Source organism: Myotis daubentonii, chromosome 2, assembly GCF_963259705.1.
Source record: "Myotis daubentonii chromosome 2, mMyoDau2.1, whole genome shotgun sequence".
Lineage (NCBI taxonomy): Eukaryota > Metazoa > Chordata > Mammalia > Chiroptera > Vespertilionidae > Myotis > Myotis daubentonii.
The window spans coordinates 194,798,736-194,814,875 of record NC_081841.1 but is presented as its reverse complement, the minus strand read 5'-3'; the positions used below and the strand labels follow the sequence as shown (position 1 = coordinate 194,814,875).

General features: G+C 44.6%; 1 protein-coding gene across 7 annotated transcripts in view; it reads right to left on the bottom strand.

Annotated features, from left to right (window-relative positions):
• The window catches only part of SH2D4A (SH2 domain containing 4A), a 482,539-nt gene that overhangs the window by 448,588 nt on the left and 17,811 nt on the right, over positions 1–16,140 (bottom strand). For 6 of the 7 annotated variants that reach the window (XR_009451381.1, XM_059685253.1, XM_059685251.1 and 3 more), the window contains exons 5-6: positions 6,200–6,280; positions 80–191 (exon numbers count right to left, since the gene is read on the bottom strand). Coding sequence is in view for 6 of the 7 variants with exons in the window: in XM_059685253.1 (XP_059541236.1) it covers positions 80–191; positions 6,200–6,280 (193 nt within the window). In the remaining variant the exon portion in view is untranslated. The remainder of the gene's footprint in view (positions 1–79; positions 192–6,199; positions 6,281–16,140) is intronic. The other variant, XM_059685256.1, reaches the window with a different exon arrangement.

Sequence of the window (16,140 nt, the reverse complement as noted above, 5' to 3'; positions counted from 1 at the left end):
GTGACCTCTTTCAGCGCTTTGCAGACTGGTCATTTCATTTCGTGAACCAATCGGCTTCGAGAGGCCTCTGGGTACTCACAAGATGCCTGCCACTCCGAATCTTCCTTCCAGCTCTTATAAATCTGCTTGGTTCTTTCTTCATCTACTTGTTTTATTTCTTCATCTTGTGTTTTCTTCGTGGATTCTTTCTTCTGATTAAAAAAAAAACAGAAACAAGCACTAGTGAGTGAGTGTGGCAGTTTCCCTCTAAGAGGAGGGCTCTAGGCCCCTGACTCCTATCTAACGCCCCTGGCCCCAGGAGGCCATGGAGCACTGCGGGGAGAGCAGGTGCCCGCCGCACCTGGAGCCGGCTCCCGCCACCTGATTGCACATCTCCACTGCTGGGTACCAAACCTCTCTCAGGCTGGTTTCCCCAGAGACAAATTAGAAAATTCAGATTATTTCATAGGGTTTTAGTGAGGGTTAAATAATTTTTTAAAAAGTGCATAACTCAGTGTGTAACGGATAGTAAGAATTCCCTAAATATTCCTTTTTCTGAGACAGAGCACTTATCTGCTTTAAATGGAGTCCCCTGAAGTAGAGTGTAAATAGCATTTTATGGCCGCAGGTTAAACATTACCATTGCTGATGGCTCCACAGAATAATGGCACCTCCCTAGAGCCATCTCAGCTGTTCTCCACGGGCCCTCGAACCTTGTGTCTGAAAACATGGTGCTTGCACATGGTTTAGGTGACTCAAAGGGGATGTTTTTTTGTTCTAAAAAAAATGAGTCGGATATTTTTTAAAAAACATCCTCTTTGAGAATGGGAAATATAAAATAAGAAACATGGAAAATATAGGAAAGAAACACAAGTCTTCCCTTAAAAAGGAATTCGGTTTTTTTTGTGGTAAAATATATGTAACATAAAGTTTACCATCTTAACCACTTTTAAGTGTACAGGTCTGTAGCATTAGGAACATTCAAGGGAATTAGTTTTTAACTAAAGAGAGACTAACACATCAAATCACTGAGGCCTAAACTGTACTTTGTTCATTTGGATCCAGCCTCTGAGGACTCCTAAGAAAACTGAATTTACAACTTGGTGCACTAAAGGAAAGCCATGGTTCGCTAAGGAAGGAAACGAACTGAGAGGGAAAGGGAGGTTGTCTCATTCTCCATCGCAAAAATGACAGCGGTGTTTTTCCTTTGTGTTTTCCTATAGAAAGGTAAAGGCTTTCTTGCTATGAAATTATTTCACTAGAATTAAAACCGAAACCTTGATGCTGTGAAACCTGTTTTTAATTATTGTGAGAAGTCATAAATCACAGTTGATGTAAAAGTTGATAATTCATAAATTGTTCTTCACCTCAAATATAACTAAACTTTTGTTTATTTACTGTTTTCATTTTTTTCTTATACTCTTTTCCTGCCTTGAGCTAAGTTCCCTTGATTAACCAATATTATAAAAGCCAGAGAACAGTTTTTGGTATTTAAAAATGACTGCATAACTTTGAGATCCCCTTACTGAAGCTGTTTACAAGCCTGCAACACAAATAAAGTGCTGCTAGCAATGTCTAAGCTTAAAAAGAAAAAAGAAAACATACCCCGAAACATAAAGTGGAGTTTTATAGTGAATAATATTGTAATTACTATCTGTGGTGCCAAGTGGGTACTTGAAATATCGGGGGAACACTTTGTAAAGTCTATGATTGTCTAACTCTTATGCTGTTCACCTCAAATGAAACCAATGTAATATTGAATGTAAACTGTAATTGAAAAATAAAATTTTTAAAAAGTGGAGCTTTGTCTTCCACATGTATATTTTCATTTTTAAAAATTGTATTTATTTTTTAATATATTTTTATTGATTTCAGAGAGGAAGGAGGAGAGAGTGAGAGAAAGAAAGAGAGAGAGAGAGAGAGAGAGAGAGAGAGAGAGAGAAACCATCAATGATGAGAGAGAATCATTGATCGGCTGCCTCCTGCACGCCCCTTACTGGGGATCGAGCCCACAACCTGGGCATGTGCCCTTGACCAGAATCGAACCTGGGGCCCTTCAGTCACCAGGCCAACGCTCTATCCACTGAGTCAAACTGGCTAGGGCTCCACATGTATATTTTTTAATTATTTAAAATTAGTCCTAGCCAGTTTTGCTCAGTGGATAGAGCATCAGCCTATGAACTGAAGGGTCCCAGGTTTGATTCCTGTCAAGGGTTCATGACCGGGTTGTGGGTTCAATCCCCAGTAGGGGGCAACCCATCAATGATTCTCTCTCATCATTGATGTTTCTTTCTCTCCCTCTTCCTTCCTATCTGAAATCAATAAAAATATTTTTTTAAAAATAAATAAATAATTTAAAATTACGAGAAAAAATGTAGTTTTAACATTAAACTATGACATAAATATTATTGCTTAGAAGAAGCAAAAAATTTACAAAATGAGTCTACCTTAGGGTAATATCTACACTAATAAAAGAGAAAAATGGTAATTGGCATACGGTGATACCCTTTTCATTGGCTAATCAGGGCTATATGCAAATTAACTGCCAACTAAGATTGGCAGTTAACAGCCAACTAAGATTGGCAGTTAACTGCCAACAAGATGGCGGTTAATTTGCATATGTAGGCACAATGCAGGGAGGCAAAAGGGAAAGCAGGAAGAAGCCCCCTGCCACTGACAGTGATCAGAAACCCAGGGGGGAGCTAAGAGCTGGGGGGCAGGGCAAAGGCAGCCCTGGGGCCACCTTTGCCCTGCCCCCCAGCCATGATCGGAGAATCAGGTGCCTTTTCCGCCCTGGCCAGTGATAGCAGGAAGTAGGGGTGGAGCCAGCGATGGGAGCTGGGCACGGTCAAAGCTGGCAGTCCCAGGAGCTAGGGGTCCCTTGCCTGGGCCTAAAGCGGAGCCCACGATCGCGGGGCCGCTGCAGCTGCGGGTCCCCGCTGCCCGGGCCGGACGCCTCATCCAGAGGCGTTAGGCCTGGGCAGGGGCGGAGCCTGCAACCGCGGGGAGCTGGGGGTCCCCTGCCCGGGCCTGACACCTCTGCCAGAGGCCTCAGGCCTGGTCAAGGGGCCGATCCGGTGATTGGTGATTGGAGGGTGATGAGGGTCAACTCCTCTGGCTGAGGCATCAGGCCTGGGCGGGGGCCAGAGCCAGTGATCGGGGGGAGTTGGGGGTCCCCTGTCCAAGCCTGACACCTCTGGCGGAGGCGTCAGGCCTGAGCAAGGGGCCGATCAGGTGATCAGAGGGTGATGGGGGTCTACACCTCTGGCAGAGGCGTCAGGCCTGGGCAAGGGGCAGAGCCAGCAATCGGAGGGGTCTGGGGGTCCCCTGCCCAGGCCTGACACCTGGGCCAGAGGCATCAGGCCTGGGCTGGGGGCAGAACCAGTGATGGGGGGAAATGAGGGTCCCCTGCCCAGGCCTGACGCCTCTGGCCCAGGCATCAGGCTGGGCAAGGGGCTGATCCTGCGATTGGAAGGTGATGGGGGTCAACGCCTGAGGGCTCCCAGTATGTGAGAGGGGGCAGGCTGGGCTGAGGGACACTCCCCGCCCCACACACCCAGTGCACGAATTTCGTACACCGGGCCCCTAGTTAAGTTAATAATACAGATGATACTAAAATGTTTGAGCGTGCTATATTTAGTAAATCATACTCCTTTTTAATCTACAGTGTAATTATGTATGGGCACCGTAGGAAAGGAGACAAAATTAACGAGTTTCACAGAGTGATGGCAGATGAGATCTGGCCCTGACCACTGTACTTACTCAAAGCAGCTAGAAAACTTAACAGCTTGTCCGGAGTGTCTCTAAGAATTCCTTCAGAAAACTTTTAGCAAATCTTTACAGGTTGATCTTTACTTCCTCTATTTAGACAACTCTCATCTCTTTAGAAGTATTTTATTGGGAGCATGTAGGCCCAGAATGGGGGCTGTGAGCCAGGCATGGGGGAGTCAGGGTGAAGGCCCAGGATGGGGGCTGTGAGCCAGGCATGGGGGAGTCAGGGTGAAGGCCCAGGATGGGGCCTGTGAGCCAGGCCTGGGGGAGTCAGGGTGAAGGCCCAGGATGGGGGCTGTGAGCCAGGCATGGGGAGTCAGGGTGAAGGCCCAGGATGGGGGCTGTGAGCCAGGCCTGGGGGAGTCAGGGTGAAGGCCCAGGATGGGGGCTGTGAGCCAGGCATGGGGGAGTCAGGGTGAAGGCCCAGGATGGGGGCTGTGAGGCAGGCCTGGGGGAGTCAGGGTGAAGGCCCAGGATGGGGGCTGTGAGCCAGGCATGGGGGAGTCAGGGTGAAGGTGAGGAGTGCAGAAGCAGCCATGCTGAGGCTGGTCGCTGGGCCAGGTGCTTGGCCAAGGTGTGGAGACAGAGAGGGGCAGATCCAGCTACCGAGGCATCTCCTTCAGACGGCCTCTCGTCCTGACCTGCGGGCCAGTTCCTCATAAGACCCTCTCCGGACCCCTGCAGTAGAGAGGCCCTGTTTTGTTACCTTTGTTCTACAGAGAAGCTTGGTATGTGACCTGCTCAGTCATTCTCTTGAATTCTGATGTAACTTCTTAAGTGAGAGAAGGAATGAAATGGCACACGTCCTGGGCATTCTCGTGAGAGGATGTGAGCACTGTGAGAGCCTGGCTGTCTCAGACCCAAGAGTGTTTGGGCACCACTGCTCCAGTCCACCATCCTTATTTTAGAGACAAGAAACCTCAGGCGCGGTCTAAACACCGACGGGCCTCCGACCTCAGACCACTTCTCTTTTCCATCTAAACTCACTTTCCAGATGATCTCATCTATCATCAGGGCTTGACATAATACCCAGACACCAAATTCCTTATAAGTAGGGGTCTCTGTGATTCTCAGCTCTTATCTCTCTTCTCGCTTACTGAGCTCTCTGCCATTCCTTGACCATGTCAAGTGAGCCTCTGTGCCTTCATACTTGCTGTTCTCTCTGCTGGGAACATACTTTCCCCCCACCCATCCACATAACTCCCTCCCTTCATTTCTTCAGGTCTCTACTCCAACATCCCCTTCTCAGAGTGGCTTTCTCTGGCCTTGTGTCTAAGAAACCAATTCCCACCCTCCCAGCATTCCTCTGCTCCCTTATCCCGCTTCGTTTTCCTCCACACCACTGATGACCAGCTGACTTCGTAGAAATGTGTATTGTCTGTATCCCCCTCCTGGAATACAAGCTTCCCGAGGCAGGGCTTTTATCTGTTTTTGCTCACTGTGTCTCCAATGCCCTTAACAGTGCCTAGCATTTGGGGGAAACTCAACAAATGATGGAGAATGGACACAGCTCCTTTGTCTTTCTCACCTGTGCTCATTTAAAATGATTTAATGTACCCCAGGCAGCATTACTGAAAATTTCCTTTAGATACTCTATTGCTGCTGTTTTGGAAAGAGGTACATATTATACCTAGAGGACCATAGCTCCAAAACTTCACCATGATTTCTTGAAGTCTCATTTGTGCGAATTATCCAACTTCATGTATGTCCCTACCGAGAAATCAGGGAATCGATCTCACTGTCCACTGGAACACAGCCCAGGGGCCTGCCTCCACCACAGCCCCCATCTCAGGCCTGTGGTCACTCGGAACCTTCTCTGTACAGCCTCATATCTGACCCTGCTTTTCCAGACTCTCTGCGGGTCAAATCCTACCACAGTTTGCAAGCACCAGCCTATGCTCATTGATTGTGAGCAGTGGATGATGCAGTTCCAGTCTCTAGCACAATGAGGCAGTGGGCCCGGCCTGTAGGGAGGATCACATCTGGCCGGAGTGGGAGAGCTCTGAGTGCCCGGAGGGTCTCTGGCACAGTGGACACAGGTGGTATAAGAGGCTGGTTGCCGTCAAGGGACAGGCTCATAGAAACAATGAACACATAAGGAGCTTAGTCTGAAGTCACTATTTCTGCCAAGTCTGTGCCTCATTTATCTCTCGCTGAAGTCAGTCTTCCCACAGTGTTTGCAGCAGCCCAGGCTATCACCTCGTCTTAGACCTTCGTCAGGAGTCTAGCGGCTCTGTCTTGGCATCTGTTCTTTCCATGACACTCAAGACACCTTCAACTCCAGATAAAACAGCAAAGATGAATAGCTAGGCTCACACGCTTTTAAAGACAGATTTCACCTACTCTGCTTAAATTCATTCCTGCATGCGACTAATATAGCAATTTGTGAAACATTAGTGGAAATGGCGATGCATTTAGCCCCCTGAAGATGGAACGTAAATTCCTTTACCTGGTGAAATCCATATGTCTTCATACGATTGATAGAATCTGCCAACATTTGTTGAATATTTCTTGAGGAACTGGAAGGTGACTAAAAATTAAATGAAACATATTTTTATACCGTTTAGAGCTGCAATGCAGTTTCAGAAAAGAATCTGTTAATGTTTCCCTCCTTCCCATGTGCCCTAATGCCGCCCCCACCCTCACAGCTGGACCCACCAGATTCCCACCAACACCTGAGTTCCTGAGCCGATTCGGACGGAGGCAGTGGGGACGTGCAGCCTCAGCCCACAGCCCAGTGGGGCTTAGCAGTCAGTTGTTGCCCAGAGCCAGGTGCTGGTGGTTTGCTCATGACAAGCAGGTCTGCGTGGCTTGCTCCCAGTGGGCACTGGGGTCCCTGGGATGACTTCTAGATGTCAACATTACTGCTTTTTAAAAATGTTTATACATATAAAAGACTAATATAAGTTTCCATCCAGGTAATGACAACATGTAGCAATGCCCAGCTTCCTCTCCCTAGCAACTAGCCTCCTTGGAGTTTCTTTAGCCCAGGAACCTGACTTGCTTTATAGCTAGGTGGAAACATTTCACACTGTAACCAAATGTCTGTGAAGCGTTTTCCCGTGCCTCATCTCATTTGATCCTCACAGAAGTCCTGGAGCAGGTAGATAGGAGACTCGGTGGAATCCTATTTTCTTTGCATTAGCCAGGAAATGGAGATTTAGAAAGTTTAGAAACTTGACCTGACTGAAAAGAAGTAAGAAATGGTGGACCTTGAAAATGACTTCAGGTTTTCTCACTGCGCAGAATATAGTCAAACACTGCTGCAGTTAAATATTTCACCCTTTGTTCTCCCTGCATGATCTACAATAATAATTTGCTTCATGTTGATATTTACTGCTGTGTTGCTGACAATTACCTGAAAGAGAAGTTGGGGTGCTTCAGTGGGCTGGGAAAATTTTAGCTAAATCAGAAAGCAGGTCTAATTAAGCAAGTTTATTCTATATATCTATATCTATTTCTATATCTATCTATCTATCTATCTATAAAAATAAAAGGCTAAGTTGACTCGCACATGCATGATACATATAAAGCTCTTGATGGTGCCAGTCATACGCGTGTATTTTGATCTGTCATTGTTGATCATGAATTTGGTTGACACTTCTATTATAGAGAAAAGGTGAATAGCAATATTAAAATATTTCTTCTAATTAATTTCCTTTCAATGTGCATGAATTCATGCACCAGGCCATTAGTATATATATTTTTTATTGATTTCAGAGAGGAAAAGAGAGATAGAAACACCAATGATGAGAATCATTGATCGGCTGCCTCCTGCACGCCCCACACTGGGGATCAAACCCACAACCCGTGCCCTGACTGGGAATCAAACCGTGACCTCCTGGTTCATAGGTTGATGTTCAACCACTGAGCCACACTGGCCTGGCTCAACATTACTTTTTAATCTAAACTCTCTTCTTCCTCTTAATCCCTGCTCTACCCATGCCCTGCTTTAGGTCAGACGAGGGAAATGCTTAGTCTCTGCCATTTAACTGCATATGCCTTGCTCCCTATCTAAGACTGGAGGCATGCCTGGAATACCAGTCTGGTGGCTGGGCACCCTGCCCACTTTCCCTGCCTTATCATATTCCTCCCTCCCTTTCTCCTGACCCTGTTACCCAGCCCGGTATCTGGGTTTCTGCTAATCTAGATGGCTTTCCCAAGAGGTAATTCCTGCTAGTAGGGCTCCCAGATCCACTGTCTGGATTCTCTGATGTTATTCCTACCAGTCACGTGCCAACCTCTCTGGCATTGTGACTAAGCTGGCATATCGCACCAGGTGCCTCTTAAAACCAGGTCAGGTACACAGGCCCCTGTCACCCAGTCCCTGGCTTGAGTGCAAAGACTGGGCCAAGTCCAAGATGGGAATGTAGAGCCCAATACAGCCACCCACACCCCATATTACCAAGATGTTGTGCCTTGTGCCTGAGGACTCATGGCTAAATTTCAGGATAGATCAGAAATTGCATATTGTCAGCAAAAGGTTGCTACCAAGAAGCAGCATGGAGCACAGAGCGTACTTTAGGTACTTACTATGCTACGTAATACACCTTACGGCTACCTCAATTTCACCCCTTTTCTCGTAGTAGCTGGCATGTGTGCTCAGGCACAGGCAGCCAGCCCGGGGCGCCCATGTGAGTAAGGTATCTCCGATACAGTGAAGGTGGTAACTGGTATTTTCCACTTCAGTTGGGGTCCTAGGACCTCCTTCACACACGCACCCAGGCCCTCCCCCTTCCTTTGGGCTGGAATCGAGGTGGCAGTCACACTAGTACTGACGACAAGCAGAGCCACCAAAAGCCTGAGTCCCTGGGTGCCTGAGCCCTTCTGAACCAGAACCCCATGCTGGATGTTTTAAGGGAGAAAGAGTCACTCTACTGTGTTTTAACCATTGCCTTTCTGGTCGATTTGTGAGACAAGTTTAGTCTGTATTAGCTGATAAAGCCGGTACAATTGCTGGTGGCACACTTGTCAAGCTCTCGGCTGAGAGATTTTATGAATCATGGGCAGTGCTATTGATGCTAATTCCACTAGTGGCTACTGGTCACTGGAGGCCTGCTATGACCCGGCACCGTGTTAGTGACGTCGTATTACTTTTACTTCTGGCAACATCTCTGACGGATGGGCAGCATCATGCCTGATCTTCAGATGACGAAAGTGAATCTCAGAGGAGCTGAGGAGCTGACTAAGCCCACACCGCTGGCAGGTGCGAGTCTATGCTTTTTCCACTATGTCAACATTTTCCCACTATGACAGGAAAATAAGTTGCAGGTTAGAGATTTCTTATGCTTATTACTTGGCAAAGTAATGCATCCTATAGGTTTCACAATGGCTACTTACATGCTGTCTCACTTTTTCTTATTTTATATTATAAAAAGTACATAGCTGCTCTGTATCTAAAACAGAAGAGTACAGTATCCAGTTCCTCTATTTGTGAACAGGTTCGAACTGTTCGGCCAGGTTTTGTGTAAGTCCGTCTGTTCACAAGTCCAGGATAGCTTTGGAGGGCTCATTCTTGCAGTCCCTGAATAGGTCTCCATTATAAGGAATGTGAGCTTTAGAAACAGGCTCACCCTCCCTTTCCTCAATGACATAGGGCTTGTGGGACATCGCCATTTTGCAAAAAGGATCAGTTTCTTTTATGTTGAAAATCTTCCTCAAGAACCTTAGTAATGCCCTAACCACACTAGCTGCACTCAGAGCCTCTCCATCGTTTGGTTCAGAAGGATTTGGGCCTGTGCAACTAGTTACTAGTGGCAAACTACAGCCTGCGGGCCGGATCCGGCCCGTTTGAAATGAATAAAACTATTGAAAAAAAAGACCGTACCCTTTTATGTAATGATGTTTACTTTGAATTTATATTAGTTCACACAAACACTCCATCCATGCTTTTGTTCCGGCCCTCCGGTCCAGTTTAAGAACCCATTGTGGCCCTCGAGTCAAAAAGTTTGCCCACCCCTGAACTAGTAGAACTTGGGACCAAGGTTTGGTCAGCCGCACCTCCACCAGGCTCAGCCTTTCCATTGCTGAGCAAACTGTGAGCTGTTTCCTGAATTAGCCTCAGGCTACTAGGCATCTGGCACTGCTCTTCTAACCCATTTTTCCAAAGTGTTGTCTATTTCAGTGCTTCCCCATCACTTGGCAGTTACAGCCATCTGCATGGGTACAACACTTTAAACCTATTGTATGAGTTATTCTTTGTCCCTTGGAATTATCCCTTCAACATTGTTTTCTTACTACTTGCTTTTTCCTTATTATCTTATTTTTCACTTTTGTTTCATACTCCTTTTCTTACTAGCACTTTCAATATACTCATTGCTTTTACACCTATCAGGTATGATGGGCTATTAATATTCTTAAAATAACTCAAAAGTAAGCACAGACACATGAACTAGACAATGGAAAGGATGTGGTGTTGTGGGGCCAGGGACTAAAGGGACCACTGTGACCGTCAGCACCATCTACTGGTGGCAGTCAGAGTTGGCATCCTTTCTTTGAAGTTTTAGGTTTTGGTTTTAGTTACCAAAGCTGGTTCTTGGGTAGAAGAGTTTTAGCCTAAATAATTGATTAGTTTAACAACCAGACCAGAGATCAATATTTCTATTCAAGGGCATCCATATGTCTAAAACATATTGTAAATTCTGAAACTGTTCACACATGCTAAGAACCCCATTTATAAAAATACTAGTTTTCGAGGTGAAAGAAGAACTGCCATTATTTTAAAGTGTTCAGATAATATGATGAACTTAATCAGGACTTGTGGAGAGCAGGTTCATTCAGGTACACTTACATGTGTTACAAATCCCTGCAATACGCCAAGTACAATGAAATAGGCTGAAAACCGTGTAATAGAAAAGAGGTTTCCTGTATTAAAAAGCAGCCAGACTAGTGGCTCACAAGGGGTCATTTATGACACCAATACCGAAGGGAGACAACCTCAGGAGTACCGCTGCCTCTCTGAGCATCCCCAGAGGAGGGGTGAAGAGGCCTCTTGGAGAAGGTGCCATGCCGCCTCTGAAGCTTCCACAGGAAGCTGTATTCCAGGGAATATGCTCTTCAGTTGTTCCTATTTAGAACACAAGAAAGGGAGGCAAACTACCCATCTACCTATATCATCTTTGCTTACAAAGTACTTTCAAGCCCAATACGTCATTGGACCTTCCTATCAACCCCACAAAGATGTCAAACGGGTATTTTCCCTTTACCAAAAAGGCAGAGTGACATAATAGGTAGAAAAGCAGAGACTGAACCCCATGTCCTCCCCATGTCTACAGCTTGCTCCTTCGGCAGGGTGTCCCAGAGAACATATGTCTGCCTTCATGCATGCAGGCCACTGCAGTCACCTCCCATCTGCCACATTACAGAGACTTCCGCAACTGCTGAAACTCTATGGGCAGAGTTAAAGCAATCTTATCTGCTTCATATTTGCTTTATTTAAAGATAAAACTATATTGCTGCAGTGAACATGGGCATTATTCGCAATAGCCAAGACATGGAAGTAACCTAAGTGTCCTTCGATGGATGATTAAAGACGATGTGATATATATATTAGAATACTACTCAGCCATAAAAAAATGAAATATTGCCACCTGTGACAACATGGATGGATCTTGAAAATTATGCTAAGTGAAATAAGTCAGATGGAAAAGGACAGGAAATGTATGATTCATTCACATGTGGGATAGAAAACAAAACAATAAACAAAAAACCAAACTCATAGATACAGACAACAGGATGGTGGCTACCAGAGGGGAAGAGAGAGGGTGAAGAGGGGGAAGGGGATCAAATTTAGGGTGATGGAAGGAGATTAAACTTAGGATGGTGAGCACACAGTAAAACACACACAGATGTCATATGATAAAGTTGTATACCTGAAATTTATATAATGTTATTAACCAATTAATTTAATAATAAATTAAAAACTTCCACATAATATTTGTGCAAAAGCTCCAAAAACTAAAGAGAAAACTTGAAAGCCAATGGCATCAGGGGCTAGTGGATATCCTTCAGACACTGAGTCAGAACATGGCCCCTCTAATCAGTGCAGACCCAACTAAATCTGGGAGTAGAGCCCATCCGTATTGGCCAAAGGATGGATGTGTGTGTGTGTGTGTGTGTGTGTGTGTGTGTGTGTGTGTGTGTGTGTATATATATACCTAAAACTTAGAAGTATGGCAAATCGAATTGACATAAACAGTTGGGTTATCAAAAGATGCTGCTAGCAACATTGATAGCTGGCAACATCAATATTAAATGGTTATAAATTATATTCCCCATAGAAACTCTGTGCAGTATGAGGATTTATTCTAATTACACTTTTAAAACTGGTTTGAAAAAATAGCTCATTCTGGTCACTAAGTTAATGTTTACTCTATTTAAAAGTAGGGCTATGCAATCAGACCAATGCCAAGCACCTTTAACCCCAAGTAAACCAGAAAGTTCCCATAAATAGAACATTATTAACACTCAGTTTTTGCTGTGGAGATGAAAAAGTAAAATCAAGAGTTTACTTTTGCCAACAAATGACTAGGTTAAGTATTTACTCACTCTGTCCTTAAAAACCTCTTAAGTCCATGGTGTTCCTTAATAGGCTGATGGTTCCTTAATAACCTCCCGGGCAAAGACCTTGTTGGCTTCATTCACTGACATCTCAAGTCTCCGCAAACACAGCAGGGACTGGCAGTTAGTAAAGCCTCAGTAAGTATTTGTTGAATGGGTGAACACATTATAGATTCGTGAAGCACTTTCTCAATCACTAAAAGAAATCCCAGTCTAGTTTTAATACTAATCAAGATAAACTGAATTCAAATTTACCTGAAAATCGATGGCTTATAGCTCACCCATTCTGCTAACCAGGTCACTGGACCAGTCAGATCATTCTATTCCCTGCCATTGTAAATGAAAGAGGAAATTCCCAGCGATGACTATGATATTCAGCTTTTGAACATACCGGGAGTTAGCTTTTTTTCTTTATAAAATAATGGGAGAGTCAGAATAATGGACCTGCGCTTTGATAGTTACAAGGAATAATAATGGAGACAGAGTGGAGGTATTTTCCTAAGGCCAACTAGACTAACAAGATGAAAAACGGGACAATCAGTTCTACTGCTGAAAACACAGCACACAGTCCCTGTGGGATGCTTTTGCTGAAACACGAGTTAGGACAACAGAGACCCTAGGGAGTCTTCTCCCTGTTTCTCTAGCAAAATCTCTGCACAGAGACTACTGGATCGCCTGACTTAAAAGTACAGCAGACTCTAATACGATGTGTACTCTGATGGCACACCTTTAAGTAATACACTATTTGAGCTTATTTTGAGCAGATTAAAGCACAGAATGGCCACACTATATGAACAGCCATCCACTTTCATCACACCTTCCCCCTACAGACCCTCCAAGCAATGTGCCCACTGCAGAACTGGGCAGTACATCCCCAGAAAATGCAATAATGCAGAACTGATAAGGGCTGTTCAGGCAAAGCCTTTCAGATAGAGGAGAGTTTCAAAGGCTACTCTTACATTCTCACCAGGGAGATCCCTGATGTATGATCCATGAAAAAGAAGAAGAGCAAGGGAAAGAAAGTAATTATTAGATATAAAGTATTAGTATAAATAAAGGACTGTTAAGAGAATAGACAAGGAGTCTTAAACACATGATTGATTTTGGAAGTTTTGACACAATGGAAAATAGGAACCTAACTATAAATAATGATAGAAAAAATATATCAGACATAATACTTTACATAACAATTGTATGTATATTATTTCATTTCATTCTTACATTCAAACCAGTGATATGTAGCCACCGCAACCTCCATTATTTTAGAGATCGAATGACTGACTTCTAGTGGTCAACAGGACCCCGTGTCTCCTAACTCAGGAATCCATCTGTTTTTCCCAGAACACTACCTGTAGTGAGCTGGATAAGTGAATTATTGCAAATATCACTTGCAGTCATACAAAATGAAGTGTGTCATCAACTTAATAATGTACAACTCTCAAGACTAGAAATGTTTTCCTCTTCTGTAATTTATGTTAAACTTTTCATGCAGCATCCTGTTTATAAAAACACAACCGTTTAAATGACTTTTAAGGCCCAGGATTTAAAAATATATCTTGTGTAAAATTTTATCTTACAAACTACCACAAAATTCTATTACAGTTACATAGAACTACATGGTAATTGTGTTACTCTCTGGTTATGGCTGTCCTCTTGAATTAACAAAATGAGCACAATTAATTCCTCATCTCTTTTTACCCGGTATAGGCAATACTTTATCTCTCACAAAAATAATATTGGCGTGCTTCCTGCATGTATAGTGGAAGGGAATATACAAACGGGAAACAGTTACTGGTTTGGGATTATTCCTTTTTTCTCATATTCAACTCAAAATTCTAGTTTGCATTTCAGGAACACATTTCTCATCCTGCTTACAGTGAGTCCTTACTCTAAGTGTGAGCCCAAATCCCTTTCAGGGATTGGCAGTGTGGCTCTCTACAGATGAGAGCCAGGCTACCCCAGGGTATTCCTCCAGGCCAGGCAAGGGCATCTATCTGGGGTGGGGCAGGCTTCTCCACCTTGCCTACTCACCGTGGTTTCACATGCACTTCTTTTTTTAAAAAAAAAATATTTATTTCAGAGAGGAAGGAAGAGGAAGAGAGAGAGAGAAACATCAATGATGAGAGAGAATCATTGATTGGTTGCCTCCTGCACACCCCCTACTGGGGATTGAGCCCGAAACCTGGGCATATGCCCTTGACCAGAATCAAACCCGGGACCCTTCAGTCCACAGGCTGACGCTCTATCCACTGAGCCAAACTGGCTAGGGCCATACTCACTTCTAATTAAATCACCTAAGGGTCTGGGCTCTAGTACTGCTTTTCATCCTTTACAGAAAGTGCAAGTCACATCAACCCCCAAACTTTGGTTGCTATGCAAGAGCACCTGGAGATGAATAAGGCTCCAAACAGACAATTCAGCATATTCTTTTCTTTTCTTTCAGAGAAGTGGTCTGATCTTAGTATCTGGTTTCTGAGTCTCTCCTTTATGAAGGCAGAAACCCCAAACCTGCTTTTAGGGAACTGTCGGTGTCTGAGTAGACAGCAAGCGAAGCTGTGGTCTCAAGGGCAAGCTAAGTGGAAGTGTCTCATTATGGCTGAAAATCATTTGATGGGTTGCTCCTTCACTGCTACCTACGAATGGGAACAGAATGCTATGAATTAGAATAACACTTACAAGTATATTTGAAAACCACCATGGTTTCAATGTCAAGTTTACAAGCAAAATGTACATTTTAGTGGCGAGACTTTGTTATCAGTTGTTATAGTGAAATGAAAGGCTTAAAAGCTGGTGTAAGGACCTTGTGGCAGTGTGTGCAGTGTGTGTGTGTGTGGCCTGTGCAATGTGTGTGTCTGTGTGCACACAGTAGGGGTGAGAAAGGCTCACCTCCAACTCCATTTGGTTAAAGAGGATATGAAGGGGAAGGATCTTGCTCAAGGATTTTAAATCTGCTATCTTCAAGGTCTTACTATTTTTTGAATGCTTTGCATCCTGGATGTTTGTGGTCTATTTTTTTTTTAATCTCCTGTTTTTCAGTGTGGTCCACTCTGAAGGCCATTTCTGTAAAAATAGTAATTCTCTGGAAATAAAATCTACAAATGAGCAGATACAGTTTTATTCAAGGTCCCCTTTAGGGCAAGGATAGTCAGGCAACTGATTAATGAGTTCCCAGACTACAAATTTCATATAACAGAGAAACACAAAGGAGCTTATCTCTGAATTAGCATCTCTGCCATTCTCCCAGTCACACTCAGAACTGTTCTGTTCTCTCCCAAATTCTCTTGCAGTAGGGGTGGGGGGAGGCACTGGCTGCATTTGGAGGGCTGTCCACACTGGGGTCCCCAAGGATATGACACCCTGCCCCTTGAGTGCCGAGTTCTGGGGGCAGGGTGTCTGCTCACACACTGCATAGCCCGTCATCTTCTCTGGCTCCTATTAACTCCTCATCAGACTCATCTTTGCCTGCAGTGGCATCTGCTTCCCAACCTACACATCTCAGAATCTGGCTGAGTGACAGCTAAATCCCTTTCAGAATAGAAATCTGATCAGGTCAGGCCCTCGCTCCACAATCACTGACAATTTCCAATTGTTCTTGATAAAAAAGGGTCAAAATGCTTAAGTTGTCCCCAAGACCCTATCCTGCCTGGCCTTGCCCACCCCACCCCCTCACTCAATCATAATAACCTCTTCTCCTTCCCATCTACACGCCAGTCAAAGCCCCCCTGCTGGCCACAGTCATCCTGTCTCACATCTCCGGCTGCTTGTCCCCTGCAAAGCCACCCTGCTATCCCTGCACAGCTCCTGTTCTAGCGTAATGGGCGCTTTCCCTGG